This window comes from Lutra lutra, chromosome 9 (genome assembly GCF_902655055.1).
Source record: "Lutra lutra chromosome 9, mLutLut1.2, whole genome shotgun sequence".
Classification (NCBI taxonomy): Eukaryota; Metazoa; Chordata; class Mammalia; order Carnivora; family Mustelidae; genus Lutra; species Lutra lutra.
Genome location: NC_062286.1, coordinates 18,934,669 through 18,953,516, shown reverse-complemented (window position 1 = coordinate 18,953,516; position 18,848 = coordinate 18,934,669). Strand labels below are relative to the sequence as shown.

General features: G+C 46.2%; 1 protein-coding gene and 1 long non-coding RNA gene across 2 annotated transcripts in view; both read left to right on the top strand.

Annotated features, from left to right (window-relative positions):
• Positions 1–18,848, top strand: part of ITSN2 (intersectin 2) — a 139,573-nt gene that overhangs the window by 113,657 nt on the left and 7,068 nt on the right. Inside the window, 5 exon segments of the mRNA XM_047747080.1 lie at positions 8,300–8,421; positions 11,623–11,729; positions 12,637–12,820; positions 16,992–17,090; positions 18,676–18,843. Coding sequence (XP_047603036.1) covers positions 8,300–8,421; positions 11,623–11,729; positions 12,637–12,820; positions 16,992–17,090; positions 18,676–18,843 — 680 coding nt within the window.
• Positions 8,434–10,870, top strand: LOC125109967 (uncharacterized). The gene is made up of 2 exons (XR_007130395.1): positions 8,434–8,804; positions 8,901–10,870. It is a non-coding gene; the product is annotated as an uncharacterized LOC125109967 (long non-coding RNA).

Here is an 18,848-nt window from a genome sequence, read left to right as displayed (position 1 = left end):
TCACTTTTGAGAGATTATATGTTTCTAGGAATTTATCCATTTCTTCTAGGTTGTCCAGATTGTTGCCATATAATTTTTCATAATGTTCTCTTATAACCCTTTGTATCTCTGTGGTGTCGGTTGTTATTTCTCCTCTTTCATTTCTGATTTTGTTTGAGTCCTCCCTCTCTCTCTTTCTCTCTTTTTCTCTTTTATGAGTCTGGCTAAAAGTTTATCAATTTCAAAGAATCAGCTCCTGGTTTCATTGATCTGTTCTATTGTTTTTTTTTAGTTTCTATTTCACTTATTTCTGCTCTAACCTTTATTTTCTTTCCACTGGTTCGGGGTTTTATTTGTTCTTCTTTTTCTAGCTCCTTTAGGTATAAAGTTAGGGTATTTATTTGTGATTTTTCCTGTTTCTTAAGGTAGGCCTTATTGCTATGAATGTCCCTGTTAGAACAGCTTTTGCTGCATCTCAAAGATTTTGGACCATTGTGGTTTTGTTTTGTTTTGTTTTTTAAGATTTTATTTATTTATTTGACAGAGAGAGAGGGAGATCACAAGTAGGCAGAGAGGCAGGCAGGGGTGGGGGGAAGCAGGCTCCCCACTGAGCAGAGACCCACAACGTGGGGCTCAATCCCAGGACCCTGAGACCATGACCAAAGCCAAAGGCAGAGGCCTAACCCACTGAGTCACCCAGGCGCCCCAAGGACCGTTGTGTTTTCATTTTCATTTGTTTCCGTATACTTTCTTACTTCCTTTTGGTTTTTTGTCTTGTTTTGTTTTTAAGATTTTCTTTCTTTCTTTCTTTCTTTGAAGGAGAGCATGAGCTGGGGGAGCAGCAGGAGGAGAGGGAGAAGCAGACTCCCCACTGAGCAGGGAGCCCAGTGTGCGGTTTGTTCTCAGGACCCTGGGCTCATGGCCTGAGCTGAAGGCAAATGCTTAGTTAACTGAGCCACCCAGGCACCCCTCTTATTTCCTTTTTGATTTCTTGGTTGATCTATTCATTGTTCAGTAGCATGCCAGTCTTCCTGATGTTTTCTGGTTTATTTTCACTGGTGTCAATGTTATCTAGCTGTATCTGTGGGATGAGGTGACCCTAGGATCTTCCTACTCTGACATTTTCCCTCAGCATCTAGCTGAATTTTAAAATCCACTCTAAAGTCTTCTTGTAATTGAGATTTAAGTAATTTACATTAATTGGAAAAATGGAATACTTCTATTTATGTCCACCTAATATATTTTCTATTTACCATGGTTTTCTTTTCTTGTTGTAGTTCACCTATACATTACTTCTGTTGCTTTGATCAAATTTACTTCCTTTTTTTCCTTTTACTGGTTTAAAAGTTATGTTTTCTATGTCTATTCTTTGAATAGTTACCTTTCCATTTCTAACAAATGTGTTTGCCTCCACAAAGTCTAAATTTGATGTTTATCTTCCTTCTGATCAGTGCAGGTGGGATGTTTTATCTCTAATGATTCTCTTCCTGCCTCTCATGTGTTTAAAAAAAAAAATTACCCTCTGCCTCTCCCCGCAGCTTTTGCTCTTTCATTCCGTCTCACTCTTGCTCTTGCTGTCAAATAAACAAATTTTTAAAAATTAGTTTTAAGTAAATTTAAAATCCACCTTGAATTTATACCTACCATTATTGTTATTTTATAACATCAATGATTATTTTGATTTCTCACATATTTACTAGTGTTTTTGCTCCCCCTTCCCTCTTTCTCTCCCTTTCTTTCTTTCTTTCTTTCTTTCTTTCCCTTCCTTCCTTCCTTTCCTTCCTTCCTTCCTTCCTTCCCTTTTCTCTTTCTTTCTTTTTCTTTCCCCACCAGTCCTTACATCTCATTATTCCTTCTTTTTTTTTTTTTTAAAGATTTTATTTATTCATTTGAACAAGAGAGACAGAGATAGCAGGGAGGGAAGGGAAAAGCAGGTTCCTGATGCAGGGTTCAATCCCAGGACGCTGAGATCATGACCTGAGCTGAAGGCAAACACTTAAATGACTGAGCCCCCCAGCCCTCCTCATTATTCCTTTTTATTCAATTTCCTTCTTCCCAAAATACAACTCTTAATAGTTTCTTTAGTCAGCCTATTAGTGGGAAATGCCCTCAAACTTTGTCTGAAAATGTTTATATTTCTCCCTCATCCATGAAGGGTGTATAATTAGAATTCGGGTTTGACAGTTATTTTTGCTCAGTACCCTCTATTGTTGTGTTGAGATGTATGCAGCTAGTGTGATTGCTGTTCCTGTGTAGTTGTTTTGCTTTTCCTTTGTGGCCATCTTAATCATTTTTTTTCTCCTTGGTGTTTTGCAGTTTAGGTATGGATTCATTTTTATTTTTTCTGTAATCAGGAATCTTTGTTCCATTTGAATATGTGGAGGTATATCTTTCATCAATTCTAGAAAATTCTCAACCATTATAATCTCAATATCACTTCTTCCCATTATTTCTGTTCACCACCCCCTCCCCACTGGACTCCCATTGGATGTATGGGGTGATGTTATTCTGTCCTCTGTGTCCCCTAACCTCCATTTTATGTTTTCCATCTTTTTGTCTTTCCAGGCCACATTCTTTTCTTTTTTTTTTAATCTTTTTTTTTTTTTTTAGATTTTATTTATTTATTTGACAGACAAAGATCACAAGTAGGCAGTGAGGCAGGCAGAGAGGCAGGCAGAGAGAGAGGGGGAAACAGGCTCCCCACTGAGCAGAGAGCTTGATGCAGAGCTCAATCCCAGGACCCTGAGATCATGACCTGAGCCAAAGGCAGAGGCTTTAACCTGCTGAGCCACCCAGGTGCCCCTCCAGGTTACATTCTTAATTTCTTCATACATGTCTTCAGATTTATTAATCCTTTCCTCACATTTTTTGAGGAAACATTCCTCACAATGTTTGATTTGCTATTTAATCTATTAATCTATTATTATAAATCATATATTATACTTTACATTATATTATATATTATTTATACTATACTATACATTATATATTAATCTATTATTTCCATGATACTATCTATTATTTCTGTGATAATAACATTTTTAAAAAATATTTTATTTATTTATTTGACAGAGAGAGAGATCACAAGTAGGCAGAGGCAGGTGGAGAGAAGTGGGGGAAGCAGGCTCCCCGCTGAGCAGAGAACCCAATGTGGGGCTTGATCCCAGGACCCTGAGACCATGACCGAGCTGAAGGCAGAGGCTTAACCCACTGAGCCACCCAGGCACCCCAATAATAACATTTCTATTAGTTTCTTTTTACATCTGCCCATTTTTTTTAAAGATTTTATTTATTTGTCAGAGAGAGAGCACACACACAAGCAGGGGGAGCAGCAGCAGAAGGAGAAGCAGTCTCCCTGCTGAGCAAGGAGCCTGACATGGGACATGATCCCAGGACCCTGGGATCATGACTTGAGCCAATGGCAGATGCTTAACCGAATGCATCATGCAGGCATCCCTGCCCATTCTTTTTTATAGACAGTATTTATGTACTCAAACCCTTAATGTACATCTTGAGTTATTTTAAATATAGACACTTCACTTTTTTTTTTTTTAAGATTTTATTCTATTACCTTATGTTCTTGGGGGGTTTTGTTGTTGTTGTTAAGATTTTATTTATTTATTTCACAGAGAAAGATAGCACAAGGAGAGGGAGCAGCAGAAGCAGGCTCTCCACTGAGCAGGGAGCCTGATGTGGAGCTCAGTTCTAGAACCCTGGGATCATGACCTGAGCCGAAGGCAAATGCTTAACTGACTGAGCCACCCAGGCACCCCTCTTGTTTTGTTTTTTAAGATTTTATTTTAAGAAATCTCTACACCAGCATGGGGCTGCAGCTCCCAACCCCAAGATCAGGAGTTTTATGCTATACCAACTGAGACAGCCAGATGCCCCCGCTTAGGGTTCTTTCTAGTCATCATTTTTATTTATGGTGGATCAGTCCTTATTTTTTGTAATTTTTTACTTTGAACTCCTCTTTAGTGAGATGGTTTTCCTGTGGAAATCGTGTGGAACCACAGTTGTGAGAGAGACCCTCTGGACAGTGTACATTTTCTTTGACCAACCACACTAAGGGTATCACCAGCCAGGGACCATTTTTCTGTTGATCCATCAGTTTTGGAACTCTTGAACTCCACATTTATGTGAGATGCAAACCTAGCAATTCCTTACTTCTTGACCCAGCAGACTTAAAAGCTCTCCTATCCTCTCACTCTTCTAGCAGGAGGAGAGTTCTCCCAGTTGGCCCTGTGGTCTCCTTCTGGAGCCTCCTCTCATTGGCCAAACCTGGGCAGAAGCCAACTGAAAGAGGAGCTTATACAAGCAGCCTGTGGGGTTGGTTTCCCTGCAGTACAGAGTGGAGGAGAGGTGAGAAACAGGTCTGGGGACCAACCCAACGGTCTGCCATTTGACAGATATTTCCTGGTCAAAATGCTATGTTAAATTTGATATTATAGAACTGTGGGAGATACTGTCCCTGACCTCCAGTGGGAGAGACGGACACACCAGCTATATAAGAGGTGAACTATAGCGCAGGTTACATTATGTGAAATGTTAAATACAGATGCAGACTAGCCTAGAAGCACAAAAGAGAGGCAAGCTGGGGATAAGTGGGACAGGGATGGGAAAGTTCCCCCAGAGTAGGGTCAGATGAGCTGTACCCTGAAGGGTTAGAAAGCTGGCTGTGTGTGGAGAAGAGCACCATGGGCAACTGGACAGCTCATCGTGAGGACTGAGCCTGGGCCAGAGTGGCCAACAGGCAGGCTACATGGTCAAAGGTGAGGCTGCAAATGTAGCTGTGGGTGGATTACAGAGACTCTGGAACCCTGTGCCACTAAGCTAAGACTTTATTCTGCAGATAGCGGAAGCCGCTAAAACATCCTGTTAGGGAAGGAACATGATAAATGTTCCAGCTGGCTTAAGCTGTTTAATAGAAATATAATGTAAGTCACGAATGCAACCAGCCCATATGTAATTTAAAATTTTCCAAAAGCCACATTTTAAAAAGTAAAACATGAAATTGATTTGAATAATTTTTTACTTAGCTCAGTATTATGCAAAATATTACCATTTTAATATGCAGCCAACATAAGAATTATTAATGCATTATTTTATGTGCTAAGGTTTTTGTACTAGGTCTTTGAAATCTGGTGTGTATTTCACACTTAGAGCACGTCGCTGTTTGGACTGGCCACAGTTCAAGTGCTCAGTGTTGCTAATGGCTAACATGTTGGACAATGTGGGTGGAGAGGACGGCAAGGGGTTGAAAGGAGAGGTTCAGTTAACAATGCGGCTCCAGGAAGAAACAGGATCCCCTCATCCCCTAACACAGGAAGGAAGTACAGGGGTGAGTGAGCAGGGAAGTGAAGGGCAGAAGTAAAAGGGCTGCCATGCCTTTCTTTCCCCTGACATCAGAGGTAAGAATGTCTGAAAGTGAGGGTTGGGGTCAAATTGGAAACTTGAAGAGAATAAAATTTTAAGAACCTTTGTACTGAAATACAAGGTATGTTAGGAGTGGAGTATAAGGATGGTCCCCACATTCATCCTGATAAAACTAATGTCATGTGTGTTCTAGCCTTAGAAGTGATAAAATAGGGGCGCCTGGATAGCACAGTTGGTTGAGCTTCTGACTCTTGGTTTCAGCTCAGGTCATGATCTCAGGATTATGAGATCAAGGCCACATCAGTCTCCGCGCTCAGCACAGAGTCGGCTTGGGGTTCGCTCTCACTCTCCCCCTGCCCCTCCCCACCTTCTAAAATTAACTAATTAATTTTTAAAAATGATAAACTATCTGAGACTTTTCCTGTTATTCCAAGGTACAGAACATAGGCTGATGCTCGTGGGTTTTACCATAAATCGTTTCCCGAAGTGTGATCCACATACCCGATGGTACACTACTCGATGGCACACAATATAGTACCTAGGACGACTTGTTTGCCTTTTAAGCAGACTCCAGGCCCAGTGTGGAGCCCAGTATAGGGCTTGAACTCACGACCATGAGATCAAGACCTGAGCTGAGACCAAGAGTTGGACACTTAACCAACTGAGCCGCCTTGGAGCCCCATAGGAGAACTTATTTTATTCTAAAAGTTATGTATTTATTTTAGTGAGTATTAGAAGAAACATAATCAATACATAAAACCCATGGTCCCCTACATATTTAACTCAAACATGAGTAAATTTACAGGGAAGGACGTGGGAGAAGGTGAACGGCTAAAATCCGTACACATGGGTGTAAGAGATGCAGTAACCTCAGAGACTTAGAAACGGTTCCAATGGCTCATCCCAGTCAGCTGGTAACTCTGACCAGTGATCGCAGGTCACGTCGCCATTGACATTTCCCCTCCAGCCTCCCTGCTCCCCACAACCTAGTCAGACAGGTGTCTGTATTAGCTTCACGGGGTCAGGACACCTGGTCTTTCCGTAGCTCTTGCTGGCAGAACAGGGTACAGTACAATCCCCAGAAAAGCTGGATAATTTTGAACATGACAGTGGCACCATGATGTCTTCTTGAAAGCACCAAACACAGCCTGCCTTATTTTATTTCTGTTTTACTGTGAGAAGAATTTTTTTGAAGCTGTTGGCAACACATTCAGAAAATAGACCGGTTGTCTCCCTTAGAACTGTTGGCCCGGATCTGAACAAAACATATAAAAACTCAAAGGCAAGCAGAAAGAGAAGCCCCCTTGAGAAGCCCAGTCTGATCCTTGCATTTTCTGCCTCTGTGGCTTTATGTGTTCCCAGTGCCCCACAAGCACATCTCCGAGTGGTGCCTCTGCATCGGTCCCCACCTGTCCCATGGATGAAGGCTAGGGCACTGTGACACCCCCGCCCCCGCCGCCTCTCATGGTTGCCTCAGCCTCGACGGTCACCCACACCTCACTCGGCTTTCTGTCTCCCTCACGTTGTAGCTTGCTGCTACCTACCTGCTCTTTCTCTTTGTCTGAGGAAGGCCTACCTGCGGTAGTCCCCCGCCACTGTGCAAAAGGCAAGCCCTCAGCTATGTGCCAAATAATTCTGGAATCATGTCGGTTCTCAGGCTGACATTCAGTTCAGCTCCCGTGTGCCCTTGAATTGATCCAGACTGAGTGCAGTGGCGCTCACCCTGACGTGAGGCTGCTGGGGACTTGCCTCGAGGTCTTATGGCCATGATGTTCTGGTCGCTAAGGCAGTGGCCTTTTTGGGAACTGCTGAACCCCAGGAATTTCAGGTTTCCTAAGTGTAACGCTTGACTTTGAGAAATCTAGAGAAATGTTCCTCAAACATTTCTTAGCAGAAAGATTCTCTACATACCTACGTAAAAGTGTTCACAGAGCAGTACTTACCAATGCTGCACACCAGCTGGTTTGTATTTATTTGTTTGTGTTAATGCTAAGCCTGACCCACAGTTTTTTAAAGATTTTATTTATTCATTTGAGAGTGAGAGAATGAGCAGGGGACAGGGAGAAGCAGGTTTCCTGCTGAGCCAGGAGTCCGACCTGGGGCTCCATCACAGGATCCTGAGATCATGACCTGAGCCAAAGGCAGAGGCTTAACCCACTGAGCCACCAGGTGCCCCCCCTGACCCACTTTTTTTTTAAGATTTTATTTATTTGAGAAAGAGCACACAAGACAGGCATTGGAGCAGTGGGAGAAGGAGAAGCAGATTCCCCACCGAGCCAGGAGCCTGACTCAGGGCTGGATCCCAGGACTCTGAAATCATGATCTGAGCTAAAAGGAGGCAGACGCTTAACCGACTGAGCCACCGAGATGCTCCCTTTTTTTTTTTTAAAGATTTTATTTATTTGAGAGAGTGAGGGAAAGAGAGAGCGTGCCTAACCTACATTTTTAAAAACAAAATTGATGGAAGGATCCGCAGATGGCTTATGACCTGCAATTTGGAAAACGCTGGTCTCAAGCATCTGATTGATTTAATCAAATCTGTCCCTCAGCTGGTTGATTTAATCAAATATCTTTGATATCTCGAAGATCACTATCTACCTTTGAAAATGACCCGCAGCGATGAGAACCGCACAGGTTCTTCACAAGTTCAGAACAGTTCTCCTCTCTCTGAGGCCATTTCTAAAACCCCTTCCTCTGTCATTGATTTGGAAGAGCAGCAAGGACCCCAGTGAGATGGCAGGGGCATGGCTCCCTGCGGCTCCGGGGAGCGGGCGGCGAGGCCGGACTTCGGCAGGTGGGCGCCGCTCTGCGGACCATTGGGCACTCTGGAAAGCTGCGTGGCTCTTTCGAGGCTCCGTTTGTAAACCCAGCACGTCTGCTGATAATTGTTTCCTACAAAGAAGACGAAAGGGCTGTTTTGAACCTGTGCCCTGTCTTCCCGTAGGGTGCGCGGACCTCCAGAGCCTGGACACCATGCAGCCGGGGGAGAGGAAGAGGCAGGGCTACATCCATGAGCTGATCCAGACAGAGGAGCGGTACGTGGACGACCTGCAGCTTGTCGTGGAGGTGAGGCCTGTGTTTACTGTCGGCGCCGACTCCCGTTCCCAGTGACCCCCAAGCCAGCGACAGCCGCTAGAGCAGCACTTAAAAATGGTCTGTGTTTGAGTAGACAAAGTAAGACTTGTTTCCGTGGCTCCTCGTTCTCACCAAATGTGTCAAGGCCCTCGGATGAGAAGCCCAGTTAAATAAACAAGCCGCCTGAAGAGAACACGTGTCCCCAGCGGGCCCAGCAGGTGCCTGGCCGTGACCTCGCTGGAGGTGTGGCGGGGAAGCTGCGCCCTTCTCCATCTGCCCCCAGAAAGGCCCGCCCTCGCGCCATCCTCCAGCCTGGGGCTTGCGACCCGCACACTTGTTCCACTCACAAGTACACTCTGCCACGCTGCTAGTGGGTAACGTCTCTCTTCCCTGCAAGGCTGTGAGCCCCTGACGGCAGGGACATGTATCCTTCATCCCGCGTCCCCAAAACTCAGTCTGGCCCTTTGCAGGCCTTCCCGTCGGCCCTGAATGAATTATGTGTGTTTATGTCTACACTTCTCTGACCTGGAAAGATGGCGAGAAGAAAAACCCATCTTTTCATTGACCCCTCCGAGTATCACCCTGCGCTGGCCGGTTGCAGTGCTGGGAGGTTGCCAATGGCCGTGGAAGCACCTGTCGGACACTGGCGTGGAGCATGCGCAGGGGCCGCACGCCTGCCCCACTCAGACTCGTCACTTACCCGTGGGTTATTCCCACTCTGCCCGCCTGCCCTGGCTGAGGAGCAAGGGCTCACGTCGGGGTCAGGGACGTAGGGTGAGAGCGCGGTTCACAGGCCAGGCGTGCTCATCGCCATCCCCATGGAGGCTCGCAGAGGGCCCGACCGTCCTCCTCTGCTTACCTCCCGGAGGCAGGTGAATGGGATGAATGAGTAAAGTAGCACGTGCTCATCAGCGGGTGGGAGAACAGACCAGCAGGTGCCTTCCCGTCCTTCCCGTGCCTCAGAGCAGACCCACCACCTTGCCAGGGCGCGCTCCCGTCAGAGGATCCTAACATCCTCGCTCCGATCTTGGAACGATGAAGGTTCAGAGACGTCCGGTTCATAGCATTGTTACCTGAATCCTTCGAGTCCGTGCTCAGCACAACTCAGTAAATCGACACTCACCGAAGACCTGCCGGGGGCAGAAAGCCCTGTGCTGGAAAACAGAGGACAAAGAGAAAGTTCCTGCCCTCGGGAGTTCACAGTCACGTAGACAGACAGACAGCTGCAGAACAGTGAGGTGGGGGCCAGGAGAGGGCTGACCACCCCTGCCACAGAGGAGAGTCAGGACAGACCAGAAGGACAAGGACGAGTGTGCCTGGAAGAGGAAGTAGGAGTGGGCAGGCTGGGCCGGGGAACTAGGGTCCTGCGGGTGGTCCCCCGTGGCTGGAGTGTCCAGGCCTCCAGGCCGGTGAAGCTGGCAGGGGTGGGCCGCGCGGGTGTGGTGAGTCTTCAGAAGGAACCTGCGTCTTATCACAGGGCTGACGAGCACTTTTAGTAGGCTGACGTGTGGTATGTATCTCGGAAAGATCACACACGAGAAGGTTGTCTCGGGTAACTTCACAGTTTCCTTAAGACTTTAGAGTCACTTGCTGGGAATCCCAGTTGTTCAGTGGAAACCAGCTTAGAATCAAAAAGACTGGTGTTTTGTTCTGGCTCCTTCGTGGTCTAGGTTTGTGACCTTGAGCAGATCACTCTCTCAGCCTTTCTTTCCTCATGAGTGCCCCGGGAAAAGCAACAGCTGAGGGGCGCCTGGGTGGCTCCGCCAGCTAAGGGACCGGCTCTGGATTTCAGCTCAGGTCATGATCTCGGGACTGAGAGATCAATCTTCACCTCAGGCTCCATGCTCCATGCAGAGTCTGCCTAGAATTCTCTTGCTCTGCTCTTTCCCCAACTCACTCTGTCTAAAAAACAAATAAATCTTTAAAACTACTAATAATAACAGCTGATTGGGCTTGACCTGCGTCATCTGTGACGTTCACTCAGAACCCACCCACAGCATGTGCTCACACACACACACAAGCGTGTGCAGATACGTACCCATCAGCTTTGTAAATCCTCCAGTGTCGTGGAATATAGATGGTCGCATTTCCGCTCAGCCAGCCAGCCTCTGAAGTCCGCATCTGCGTGGGGGCCGTGTAAATCATCACTTTTTCTGTTGCTGTCCCTCTCACAGACTGCTTCCAGGACTCTGGGGTGCCCAGCCCCTCAATTCTGCAGCTTTCACGGGGTGCAGGTACTTTATGCACATGGTTTCATTGAACCTGCTTCATCTCCCTAGGAGGCAGGTAGAGAAGCTCCTCTTATTGACAAAGGTACCGGCCTCAGTCCTTCTCAGAATTAGGCCTAATAAGGGGCGCCTGGCTGGCTTGATCGGTGGAACATGTGATTCCTGTTCTCAGGGTTGTGAGTACGAGTCCCAGGTTGGGCATGGAGCTCACTTACAAAAAAAAAAAAAGAAGAAGAAGAAGAAGAATTAGCCCTAGTAAGAACCAGAGAGCAAACAGTAGGGAAATTATGCAACTTAAAATTTAGCAATCAGAGCGCCTGGGTGGCTCAGTCAGTTGGGCATCTGACCCTTGGTTTTAGCTCAGGTCATGATCTCAGTTTGTGACATTGAGCCCCAGGTCAGGGCCCATGCTCAGCGGGGAGTCTGCTTGAGAATCTCTCCCTCCTTCTCTCCCTCAACCCCCCATGCTTGTACTCGCTCTCTCAAATAAATAAATAAAATAAAATTTAGCAGTCAACTCGGTGTTATATATATGTGACAAATCACGAAATTCTGCTTCTGAAACCAGTATTACACTCTATGTTAACTAACTAGAATTTAAATTAAAATTGGGGGGGAGGGGCGCCTGGGTGGCTCAGTGGGTTAAGCCGCTGCCTTCGGCTCAGGTCATGATCTCAGGGTGCTGGGATCGAGCCCCGCATCGGGCTCTCTGCTCAGCAGGGAGCCTGCTTCCTCCTCTCTCTCTGCCTGCCTCTCTGCCTGCTTGTGATCTCTCTCTGTCAAATAAATAAATAAAATCTTTAAAAAAAAAAAAATTGGGGGGGAAATTTAGCAATCATAAGTAGGCTTATTTAAAAACATCATGATCATATTAGTTTCGGTATGTGAAGTTATTGTTTGATTTAGACCACATAGCCTGTGTATTCACACCCCAGCTAACATTTCTTTTGTGTCTTGAATTTAGGTTTTTCAGAAACGGATGGTGGAGTCAGGCTTTCTCGCTGAAGGAGAAATGGCCTTAATCTTTGTAAACTGGAAGGAGCTCATCATGTGTAACACGAAGCTGCTGAAGTGAGTTGCGAGCAGCTCCCGCCCCGGCAGTGGACACCCCCAGCCCCCAGGACCAGGACGTCTCCACTTGACTCCCCACAGGGCTGTTTAGCAAAGGAACTTTTAATTGTTCTCTGCTCCCTCAAGCTCTTTATTTTATTGTCATTTTATGAAATGCCCCGTAACTGTAAAATACATAATTCTTGAAGTTGAGAAATACAACAAAGAGAAAACTTGGACAAAGAAAAATTAAATCATAAAATAGTATATTAACATAGGATTTCAAAATTTGCTTGACTCTAGTATCAGCAGGAGAGAAGCTGTAGCTCCTGCCCCAGGCATACTGGCTGGTCTGGCAGTCTCCTCAGTCCCTGCGTGAAATTCCATTCCTTGGGGTGACTTCCCATCCCCCTTGCCTGTGAGGATGGACTCCAGGGCGCAGGGGACTCAGCACGCCCAGCCCAGCCCTTGCTGCATCTCTGCCCTCCTCAGGGCACACACAGCAGCTCTCCTGAGGACAGTGCTTACCTCTCCCTCCACGCCTGGCCTCTGTGGGCTCCTGCTCCCTTTTTCCCCTACACAGAGTGTAGAAAATTCCTTTCTTCTTGGTTCAGCTGAGAACACATTAGAATTCCTCTAAAGGAAGTTTGCTAAGGACCAAAAACGAATCCAAAGCAATTCCAAGGACCTAGAAATACCCAAGTATACAGACTTCCGTTTTCTTACTCTTCTGTGCTAACATTTTACCCAGGTTGGCTTGGCCAGCAGAACGTAGGCCCCCGCTGCCTCCTCCTTCTGCCTCTCCCCTCACAGTGCCAGGTGTTTAGGTAACTCACTGGTTCTCATTACCTTAGTCTCCCATGATATTCATCCTTTATTTACTGATGACGTTCGCTAGAAACTGACCGCGGGAGTGTGTTGGTTGCAGGGCTTTGCGGGTCCGGAAGAAGACGGGAGGAGAGAAGATGCCCGTGCAAACGATCGGGGACATCCTGGCCGCTGAGCTGTCCCACATGCAGGCTTACATCCGGTTCTGTAGCTGTCAGCTGAACGGAGCAGCTCTGTTACAGCAGAAAACGGACGAAGACACAGAGTTCAAGGAATTTTTAAAGGTAACTCCATTCTGGGATCGTGGGCAGGCCACCCCGTTCTGAGCCTGGAGGCAGAGACCGCTGCACCGTCAGGGGGCTCGGCCTGGGGAAGGGCACCCCCCCCCCCCCACTTTCCAGAGGAAACACCAATATGGCAAAGAATGTTTTGAGTGTTGGTGTTACCATCCATGTAGAATTGACTTTTCTTGGCACTGGGACCATGATGTTGCCCATCTATTAGTAGAGTATTATTTAAGCCTATTAAATCAGCTACTTTATACTCCAAAAATATCCAGAATGTCACTTTATTAAATTTATATTGAATTTGTGAATTATACCCATCTTATTCCAAAAAAAGCATAAAATAGCTTACTCAAATATATCAAAAGCAACAAGATAAAATGTCAGTGGATGCATACAGTGGGACCAAAGGAAATGAGAGGAGAAGGGCGACACTAGGACTTAGGACACTGCTTAAACACACACATGTGACTCTGTCCATGTGCTCCACGTGCACCCTGATGTCCTCAAAAAGTCCAGAAACCAATGAGAGAACACATTCAGCTCCATGGTGCCATGGTCGTAAATTAAAAACAAAGCCTTGGTGTGCAGTCACGCTAGAAGGGCGGTCAGAGACCACTGTGGGTAGTGTAAGGGGTCAGCGACAGCCTCCCAGAGATCCAGCAGCGAGATGCCCAGCGGGTACTGCAGCCCAGCCCAGCCCAGCGTGCTGTGTTCGTGCAGAACGCGAACACATCTTCGCTCGTGTTGGGCAATACACAGTCTTCCCACACATGTTAAAGTGGTGACAGAAATGAGAGTCAAATCGATTTTCTTCCTTTTCTACATGTCTTCCTGTTTTTTGGTTTCTGAAATACTGCATATTGGGGTCTGTTACAGCCACAGTGCCTGAAGGGAGAATGCATCATTTTAATGTCTTCATTATCAAAAAAGAATGGAAAAAATAATTACGCATAGAATATAAGATATTTAGGCAAAGGATAAAAATTCCAACAAAAAAATGGAGTAAGTAATAAAGATAAAAGCACAAATGATATATATATAATATATAATATATCTTATATGTATATAATATATAATATATCTTATATATATATAATATATATATATATTTAGATATATATAATATATCTAAGAACAGATACACTGAAAAGCACTAATAGAATATAACTCTGGGGGTGCCTGGGTGGGTCAGTGGGTTAAGCCTCTGCCTTCGCTTGGATCATGATCCCAGAGTCCTGGGATCGAGCCCCACATAGGGCTCTCTGCTCAGCAGGGAGCCTGCTTCCCCCCGCCCAACCTCTCTGCCTGCCTCTCTGCCTACTTGTGATCTCTGTCAAATAAATAAATAAAATCTAAAAAAAAAAAAAATGTCCTCCATTTAAAGGTGGTTGCAATTTAAGAATATAACTCTGGGGACGCCTGGGTGGCTCAGTCGGTTAAGTGTCTGCCTTTAGCTCAGGTCATGATCTCGGGGTCTCTGCTTAATGGGGAGTCTCCTTGTCCTTTGCCCTCTCCCTCTGCCCGCCCCCTACTCGTTCTGTCTCTCTCAAATAAATAAATAAAAATGTTAAAAAAAAAAAAAGAAAAAGAAAGACAAACCCATCTAATTCACTGTATAAGGCAAAAGTGTTCCTGACCCCCAAAGCCTATATTTGCATTTGTATTTAATTACAAAAATGAAAAAAAAGAGTTATAACCCAATATCTCTTATAAATATAGTTGTTAAAATCTTAATTAAAATATCAGCAAATAGGAACACTTGGATGGCTCAGTCCTTAAGTGTCTGCCTTTGGCTCAAGTCATGATCCCAGGGTCCTAGGACCGAGCCCCGCATCTGGCTCCCTGCTCAGCAGGAAGCCTGCTTCTCCCTCTCCCACTCCCCCTGCTTATATTCCCTCTCTCACTGTCTCTCTCTGTGTCAAATAAATAAAGTCTTTAAAATACAATAAAATAAAATAAAATAAAAATCAGTGAATAAAAATAAACCTCACATGAAAAGAAGAGTCTGTCATAACCAAATAGAATAATCCCAGGAGACCACATTGCATCATCCTAGAATAAAACCGCCTTCAGAATCAGACGGCGGGGCGTGTGACCAAGGCAAGCTACTTAACATTTGGTGCCTTCAGGCTCCAGTGTGTAACCCAGAGATGGTCAGATACTACTTTTAAAATACTTTCTAGCAGAGACCAGCACGTATAAGCATTCAATAAATGTTAATTATATTTACATTCCTTATGATGATATCCGGGATGCAAAAATGATTCGACTTAAGTAAGGCCCTGAGGACTGACTTTTAATGAAGTTGGCAGTAAGGTTGGGAGGCACGGGCTTGCTTAGAAATGAACTAGAAGAAACATACAAGGGAACCGAGATTACAGACACAAACACTGGTCAGAATAAGTAGATAAATGTGGGACTGTGAGTGCATGCAAATGTTTTAAAATAAATAATAGTAGAATGAAGGATATCTAGGGGTGCCTGTCTGGCTTCATTGGTAGAGCGTGTGACTCTTGATTTCGGGGTTATGGGTTCAGGCCCCACATTGGGCACAAAGATTACTTAAAAATAAAAATCTTTAAAAAGAAATTGGATCTTTACCGTCTAAAGCTTGAGTAAAAGGTTTTTTTAATTTTACAAATAGTAATAACAGCTGCAGTATAAATAGGGTATTGGTGTCATCACACCTGTTAACAATAGTAAGAATAAGTTTATAGTCTCGTGATGAAAGGCATTGTGTCGGTTACATTATATTAAAAACAAAATCTAGGGGCGCCTGGGTGGTTCAGTGGGTTAAGCCGCTGCCTTCGGCTCAGGTCATGATCTCAGGGTCCTGGGATCGAGTCCCGCATCGGGCTCTCTGCTCAGCGGGGAGCCTGCTTCCCTTCCCCTCTCTCTGCCTGCCTCTCTGCCTACTTGTGATCTCTGTCAAATAAATAGATAAAATCTTTAAAAAAAAAATCTAACAATAATATTCATTCTAAATGTGACTGTTTAAAAAGTCTCAGATAATACAAAAGTAAATACATCTTAGATATATCCAAAAACAAAAGGAGGGACCAGTTTTAATACCCCATCGTGGCAAATAAATTATAATAACTGTGCTTTTCAGTCATTACAAATGGTCATTAAAAAAAATAAAGGTCACCCAAGAATACTAGCTACTTTATTCAGGTACTATATTAATAAGAGTAGAAGCAAATATGTTGGGGTACTTAGTCTCCTGGGGCTAACAGTCTACAAGGTCATGGAGACAACTCAAACGTGATCCCTCTCCGTCTTACCCAGTCCAGAGGTGGCGTTACGATAAAGGCATCCACAGGTTATTGTGGGGCTCGAGAAGGATCACTGAAAAGGAGGGAAGGCGTCAAGGAAGGGGAGAGGCGGCCCAAGGGGAGGCATAATGTGAGTCTTCAGAAATGACTATGAACTAGGTGAAGAGAGAGAAGGCACAGTAGCCAAGGTAATGCACTCGTTACCTGGCACATCGTAGGTGCTCAGTAAACAGTAGTGACTGTTTGGAACAAAGCAGAGACAATGGCAGGCAGAGGCAGGGGGAAATCAAGAGCGATTTAGAAGATGGACTGGCGTGAAAGGGGACTCCCCGGCGTGTGGAAGGAAGGTGGGTGGGTGCAGAGTGGTGCGACAGCTCAGGGATGGAGGCGGAAGAGAAGGCTTCCGGGAAGGAAGGTGAGAACTTCGGGGTGTGCCGAGGTACTGAGTGGGAGGTCCAGGTAGGAAGGAGAGTAAGGCGGCAAGCATGAAGCTCTGGAGAGGGTCTGGGTGACGCTCAGGACTTCGCTGCACGGGGCCTCGGGCAGCACCATCACTTAAGAGCTGGGAGAGGAAAGGAAAGATGTGGGGATCGGGAAGGAGCCGGCTGGGAAGACAGCGGTCCCTGCTTCCGGAAGCAAAGGAGGGAGAGATGGCACAGGCACAAATCCATGTGAGAAAGAGAGAGCTGAAAGCTTCTGCTGGGTTGAGCATCAGGGGTAGGGAGTTTGACCTCCCCTCGGAGGTCTGTTCATCTGAGACATATCATTTTTAAATCCTGAGTCTTTAAGAGAAATTAGAAATCTACAAGGTGCTTAACATCAGGAATACAGTTGGTGCTTCCTTTGTTTTCCTCAAAGGTACATTCGCTCATGAGCCTGTCCATTCTTTGCAGAAGCTGGCGTCTGACCCTCGCTGTAAGGGGATGCCCCTGTCCAGCTTCCTGCTGAAGCCCATGCAGAGGATCACCCGCTACCCTCTTCTCATCAGAAGCGTGAGTGCCCTGGCTGGGACGGAGCGGCGGCAGCGCAGGGGGCCATGGAGGCCCTAGCCAGGGAGACCGGGAGAGCGCCAGCCTCCCCTGCCACATGGTCCGATGGGCCAGGCCATGTGTGCACACACGAGTACACACAGGCATCCGGATTAGGCAAATACAGGTCAACCAGGGTCACTGGAGTCACCTGCGCCCCCTCCCTCAGGAAACTCCGCTGGCCTCTCAGAGTCAGGAATGTGTTTTTCTAGGCAGGGCGGTCGCCCTCTAGGTCTGCAGCTGCGGAGCCTGTCTTGAGCCCAGACAGAGTCCTCTGCTAGTACAACCCTGGACTCCAGTCTTTCGGATGAGAGCTGAATTCTTCTACCAGCTGAACACCTGAACCTGGATTGTCTCAGGAGCCCCCGACTCAGCACAACCTCACCCAGGCTCATCACGCCGTGCCCACCTCAGCTTGCTAACTCAACAGTCCTAAAAGCCATCCATCTTTTAACAGAAACTAGGTGGCCCTTTTGAGCCAGTATGCCTTCTGAGAAGTATCTTTCCATAAGTTATCATGGATGCAATTTTAATCATCTTACAAAAGAAAACAGCAGAAGTAGTGTAAGACTTGCTTTTATGGATTATCCCTTGACCGTTGGTCTCTAAACCGTGTTGGCTCAGTATGGACCTCATGCCACAGTGATGATACCAAGCTGACCCCTTAATACACAGTCATCCACAGGCCCTTAGCTGAAATAGTGTGAGCCAGATGTGTCTCAAAATTCAGAATGTAATTCAAATACTGTCTGTTTTATGACATCACAACAAAGCCTGGCCATCACCTTTAACCAAACACGGTAGTATTCCTACAGTGACGTACATGAGTCATCACTTCCGAGTAGAATAAATAAAGGCCTCTCTTCCGGCTAGGTCAGGTTTTGCCACCAAATGAATATTGGAAAACATGTTAGACTTTCAGGGCTTTGTCCCATTTTGGAGCTGTAGACAGAGGACTGTGGTCCCACTGTGACCAGAGTCCAGTCAGGAGGCATCTGCTGCTGGGGCCACACAGGGGGATGCGCCTCTGTTCTTTTGCATTTGTAACGTTAGTTTGAAGGCACTTCGGAATGAACTGAATGTGTTTCCTACTAGGGGGTGACATGATTTTATTGTATTTTTCCTGTAGCAGAGGATTCGTTGCTTTCTGCAGATTTTTTAAAAAGACCAGTGACCCCCAGAATGTTACACATGATTGTCCTTCAGCAGGTTCACACCCTGTGAGAGTGGCAGCCAGGTCCCCTGGTGGGTTAAAGGCACTGGCTCAAGTGACTGGGGGCGGCAGGTAGGCCCCTTTCACACAGGTCCTATTGCTAAGACCCCACTGAGAGCCCCTAGATGCCCACAGGTTTCAGGGCACTTGATCTGTGCAGCACTTGGCACAGCCTCTTTACCTGAGTCCCCGTCTCCCCAAGAACACAGGAGCCGTGAGCTCCTCAAGGGCAGTTCCGTGGCCAGTGGCCCGCACCCAGCATGTGCAGCAGTCAGTACGACGCCTGGGCGGGCGGGTGACGCTGCTCACCGGATGACGCGGCCCACTCTTTTCCAGATTCTGGAGAACACCCTGGAGAATCACGTAGACCACTCCTCCCTAAAGCTGGCTCTTGAGCGGGCAGAGGAGCTTTGCTCCCAAGTTAATGAAGGAGTTCGGGAAAAAGAAAATTCCGACCGGCTGGAGTGGATCCAGGCCCACGTTCAGTGTGACGGTCTGGCAGAGGTGAG